The following is a 6,058-nucleotide window of genomic DNA, read 5'->3' on the forward strand; positions in this document are numbered from 1 at the left end:
TTTTTTAAGGGAAGCACAATAAAAGTACAGCAATATGTATTTATTCAGAGTGTCTCACAATTTTAATATAGGAAATGTAAGTGTAAACTGTACTTCAATTTATTTTAAAATGAACTTAATTTGGCTCTATCTTTAAGTTCCAACTGAATATCCCTATTAAAAAGGCAATGAGCAACTATGTAAGGAAGACACCAGGCAGGAGGATATAAAGATTTGGTGCTGTTTTCACTGCTGTGGACAGGTACTGTGTCTGCTTCTCCATATTAATTAGATGTTGTACCTGTGATGAGAACAACTGCTTTCTTCACTTTCTTAAAAATATAATAGGTGTCAAGATACTATTTACTTGAAGTGGGCACTATTGTTGCTGTGTGGGGTATACAAGAACAATTTTTGGGAGACAGTGCATGAATTTTAGAGTTGAAGAATATAGAGAGAGATCTTACAGTGGGAAAAAATACAATTAAGTTAAGCTCACATACCTGATCAAAGGATGGGAGAGACTTAAGCAAGGGTATTTCTATCCTCTGCATTTTGGATGTGGGTTGCTTGAGAAAGATTAGAACAGCCTATGTTGCATTTGCAGAAACAGAGTGGATTATGTGTACTTAAATCAGTGATTTAGGGAGCCTACACCCAGAGTCAATGAAGACAGTTGCTTATTAAATTTAAATGCTTATGCATTTGTCCACCAAATTTTCTCTTACTTCAGTTACTCTAATTGCTATGGTGTATTATTTTGTTTTCTTTTTCCATGTATGCACATCCTCATTAACTTTTCTATTTTCACTTGTAAAGATCTGAGGAAGGAAATATTTACAATTAAATGCCAGTTTAAGCAAATTATATTGGGGATAAATGGCCAGAAAAAATTATACTTCACTGACTGAGTTCATCCTGTCGGGATTAGCAGACACTTTGGAACTCCAGGTTATCCTCTTCTTGCTTTTTTTGGTGATTTACACACTTACAGTTGTGGGGAATTTTGGAATGATTCTTTTAATCAGGATTGACTCCCGACTACACACACCCATGTATTTCTTCCTGGCTAACCTGTCCTTTGTAGACATCTGTTATTCATCCACCATCACCCCAAAGATGCTGGCTGATTTATTATCAGAGAAGAAAACCATCTCTTTCGCTGGCTGCTTTCTGCAGATGTACTTCTTTATCGCCTTGGCCACCACTGAGTGCATCCTTTTTGGGTTGATGGCTTATGACCGGTACGTGGCTATTTGCAACCCCCTTCTGTACTCCTTGACCATGACACCAGCTGTCTGTCTTAAGATGGCAGCAGGGGCTTTCGCAGCAGGACTGCTGAACTCCATGGTTAACACAAGCTATGTGAGCACCTTGCCATTCTGCAATTCCAATGTCATCCACCACTTCTTCTGTGACAGCCCTCCACTTTTCAGGCTCTCCTGTTCTGACACACGCCTGAACGAAAGCATCTTTTCCACTTTTGCTGGAGTGAATATGGTTGGGGCTCTGTTGGTAATTCTCACTTCCTACTCTTATATTCTGTTTTCCATCTTCCGGATGCATTCAGGGGAAGGAAGACACAAAGCACTCTCCACATGTGCCTCTCACCTGACAGCTATAATCCTGTTCTATTCCACCTCCATCTACACTTACCTGAGACCCAGCACCAGCTACTCCCTGAATCGGGACAAAGTGGCTTCTGTGTTCTACACGGTGGTGATTCCCATGTTAAATCCGCTCATCTACAGCCTCAGGAACAAGGAAGTAAAAAAGGCTTTGTGGAGTGTAATGACGAGGAAAAGGAGACCTTCATTTCTATGATTAGATCATTTTCTGAATTAAAGTCTTCTGAAGGTTGATTCAAATCTACAGTTTTTTATTACATTTTTCTAAGTAATCAATTCTTTAATATTTTTGTATAAACAATGAAATAGGTATAAATTACCAAGCTTATATAATAACATGGAGCTTTCATTTAATCATTCTATATCTTCTTTGGACACTCAAAATATGACTTATTTGAACCCTCAAAATAGGACTTATTTGCAATGAAATCTTGATTAGAGGTGGAAAAGTGACTATTTAGAAACAAAAATTGCCATATCACTTGAAACTACCCATATATTGATAGAATGTATGTAATTGTCCATTTATTGTTTCTGTGAAGAGTTATTATAGGGTCAATTGTAAAAAAGGCAGATCAACTTCAATGGATGAATTCTACACATATGTAAAAATAGACTCATGAATTTCTTCCATATAGAAATTTATCAATTGCCAATAAAATTCAATTCAACAAATCTTTTTTTTTTTTTTAAAAGATGGGCCTCCCCGGTGGCGCAGCGGTTGAGCGCTGGGTTGCGAAGCTGCCCGCGGCCTCTGCGGCGCCGGTTCGATCCCCGGCTGCTCCCCGGCCACCGGAGGAGGGTCCCACATGGCGTGCAGACCTCTCCTGCCGCCCGCTGCTCCCCTCAGCAGTGTACTTCGGTCCTTCTGCCTGCTCTGCTCCCCGCTCTGGCTCTGGTGAATTCTCTCACCCTCCCGCGCTTCTGACTGTACCCAGTGCATGTGTAAACAAAACAAACAAACCAGCAAACAAATAAATAAAGCATGCCTCTATAAAAAATAATAAAAAAAAAAATAAAAAAAAAAAAATAAAAGATATTTTTTTTTAATAAAGGCATGTTTTATTTATTTATTTGTTTGTTTGTTTGTTTTGTTTATACATGCACTGGGTACAGTCAGAAGCACGGGAGGGTGAGAGAATTCACCAGAGCCAGAGCGGGGAGCAGAGCAGGCAGAAGGACCGAAGTACACTGCTGAGGGGAGCAGCGGGCGGCAGGGGAGGTCTGCGCGCCATGTGGGACCCTCCTCCGGTGGCCGGGGAGCAGCCGGGGATCGCGAACCGGCGCCGCAGAGGCCGCGGGCAGCTTCGCAACCCAGCGCTCAACCGCTGCGCCACCGGGGAGGCCCCAATTCAACAAATCTTAATGTTAAAGCTAAGCATTATTATTATTAGGGGGGTAGACAGGGAATCAGCATTGTAGAATTCTGAAGGAAATGGGGTGCATGGGGTTGCTAAGGTGACAGACACATATTTTTTGAAGGAAAGGCCCCATGTTCTTTCCCTTCCCATTTCCATGGATGTTTCATCTGATGAACTGTAATGCTCATGTCATCTGTGACGTGGCTTACCTGATTTTATGGCTTATCACAAGACCATCCATCTCAACCATCCAGTGCCTTCACTGGACCACCTGAGTGACCTGGGCCACATGGACATTCATGAGACATTGGTGATGTCTATGCACCTGAGAACCATGCTTTCTTCCCATAGGACCACAATGATTACCTGGCCCGCAGGCCCTGCTGCCAATGGTAAGTTCTGAGAGATGTTTCTACTTCATTGAGTAACTTCCTTCATTTTTCTGCACCATCTACCTGCTCATTGACTGACTGCTGTCCCCATCTCTTTTCTGTGTATTTGATGGAATCATATGTCCTCAGATGTTTCATAAATTAATATGACTACTATATTTCTTCCATTAACTACTTTAATTTCCAATAAAACTTAAGAATATAAACAATATTTGGATGAGAAAATGTTATTATAAGCTTATTTTTTAGACTTTTTAAGTAATGGTCTCTGCTTTGTCATTTAGTTCTACATTGAATTCATCTCCTTTACAAAACCTACAAATATTTTCAGCTTTGGGAGCTATTGTCACCTAATGATGTTGTTTTTTTAATATTCATGAAACATGGACTTCCTAATAAATTTTGTATATTTAAAGCTATTTTTATTTTTAAAAGTTTTTTAATCATATGTTCTTGCTTACAGCTCATAGCATTTTTATCTTTATTTAACTCAAAAGAAAATTAAATTGAAAAATTGAAACTCCTAAATATTATATTGAGTGTGATTTTGTTATTCTATTCTTTCTTTAGAAGCTGAAAATATTAAAAACAATGTTTTATTTACCTTTTTGCTATCATCTCTATTGCTTTTAACTTTTAATTTCCCCATGTTTTTATTTCACTTGAATATTTAATGTTACCATATTACCCCCCAAAAAAAACCCCATATCAATCAGTTTTGCTCTATTCAATGGCTTTTGAGCAATTTATTAAAATAAGTGAAGGCAAGAAATAAAAGGAAGATTTGAATGCATGCCTTTAGGTTGTGTTTTGATCAATATTTTCATCAGTTATTAGTCAAATAGAGAATGTCAAAGAGGTAATGCCTCAATCATCAGGTTTATGGGAAAAAGATTAAATTTTCAATTGATGTGATACTATATAACTGTAGAAGAGAAATATACAATGATGTTTGTTGTAAATATGTAGCTTCAGTGGAATGGATAGCTTTATTGAAACAGTTTTGAATCAGCTTAATTGAAATATGTATAATACATGCCAAATACAAAATGTGGCATGAGAAAGCAGAATTTGTCACTAAAGTTAGATATAATTTATGACTTTGGCTTAGAAATTGGTATGTACTCTCTTTAATTTAATTTTATTGTAATCCTATTGTGAAAATATTTTAATATTCACATACTATCCCTACATCTAAGAAAAGTCATTGGAACATTTCAACCACTTAACACGAACTATGTCAAAAACTCTTGAGTTTCTAAACTGGGGTCCAAATCCTCAGCTTCCAGAAATTATATGACCATTTAAACTGTATGTTGTCAAACAAACTCAATAAAATACTAGTTATTAGCTAAGTTTTTAAGTGTGTACCAGATTCATCAATGTACCAGTAAGAGAAATAAGTGAAGAAAGAGAGTCTGGGAAAGAATAATGTTTTATTTAGCTGGAAATCAATAAATGACAATAAAAACATGAAATAAACTCCTCATTTACAAATTGTGTAATTTTTATAACCAAGTCATGGGTTACAGAAAAGAATTATATATCAAACTCATATGAAATACTAAGTTCATTGACAATTAATCAAAAGGAACAAGCAACTATTTAGAGCAAATGACAGTTATATTGATGCTGACTGTAGTGACTTTGTTTTTTTTCCCACTAGAGATGATCAATGGGCTCATAAAATAGTCCAACAGAGATCCAAAGTAGAGTGAAAAAAGATGCAAGTCCTGATTTGATTTTATTTTAAAGATTTATTTATTCATGCATACAAGAACTGGCATACAGGCCAGAGGTATGGGGGGTGAGAGGATTCACCAGATACAGAGTGGGGAATAGAACAGGCAGACAGACTGAAATACACTGCTGAGGGGAGCAGCTGGCAAGACAGGAAAGGTCTGCTTTCACCATGTGGATTTCTCTGGGGCTGGCCAGGGATCAAACTCTGTTGCAGAGGCAGTGGATTGCCTCATAGTGCAGTGCTTAATCCCTTGCACCAGCAGGGAGGCCCCAAGACCTAATTTTAAATGGGACATTGGCAATGATATTTTCCCAAAATATAAACAAAATTGTAAAATGCACTTGTTTGGAAGTACAAAGAAAGTGAATTGCCTGTTAACGTGGTATGTACGACCAGGTCAGGTTCCCAAAGCTGCCAACTTCCCTCTCCTCCAGGACTGGTGAGCATGTTCTCCTTTTACTGGTAGTGTTCCAGGGCAGGGAGAGCGGCACCCCAGAATACTGAAACCTGCCCGCTCTAAATAAGTTCTGCCATCTGCCACATTATGACAAAACATACTCTTGTATGTGCATACGACTTTCAGTGGAAAGGAAATTTAATACAATTAGGGTGCAATATAGAAAGGGGAGGAATGAGAAAGAATATAGTTTCCAAATCTAGTATCCAAAGTCACCCATCCCCTGGTGGGTTAATGTCCAGCCAAACAGGGTTGGCCCACAGTCTAAAACACCTTCTGGCGGGAACCCATAGAGAAGGGTCAGAAACAGCCAGACAAGTCTGAAAAGAAAAGCAAAAGCAAAATCAAGATTAACGCTGCCATTGTTAACCTCCCATGGGTCTCTCACCTACATCTGTTTCAACCAGTCCAGGACTAAAAGGCAAGTGCAGTTTATTAACACGTCTCTCTGCTCCACGTGCCTCCTCCAGGTCTCCTTCTTGCTCTCCATCCTTTTT

General features: G+C 38.5%; 1 protein-coding gene across 1 annotated transcript; it reads left to right on the forward strand.

Moving 5' to 3' along the window:
* Positions 1-858: 858 nt before the first annotated feature.
* On the forward strand, positions 859-1,803 carry LOC119254422 (olfactory receptor 5F1). The gene has a single exon (XM_037521522.1). It carries the CDS (start codon positions 859-861, stop codon positions 1,801-1,803), a length of 945 nt encoding a protein of 314 aa, XP_037377419.1.
* The last annotated feature ends 4,255 nt before the right edge of the window (positions 1,804-6,058 follow it).

Source organism: Talpa occidentalis, unplaced genomic scaffold, assembly GCF_014898055.3.
Source record: "Talpa occidentalis isolate TD23 unplaced genomic scaffold, MPIMG_talOcc4v2.1 talOcc4.3, whole genome shotgun sequence".
In the NCBI taxonomy this organism is placed as follows: domain Eukaryota; kingdom Metazoa; phylum Chordata; class Mammalia; order Eulipotyphla; family Talpidae; genus Talpa; species Talpa occidentalis.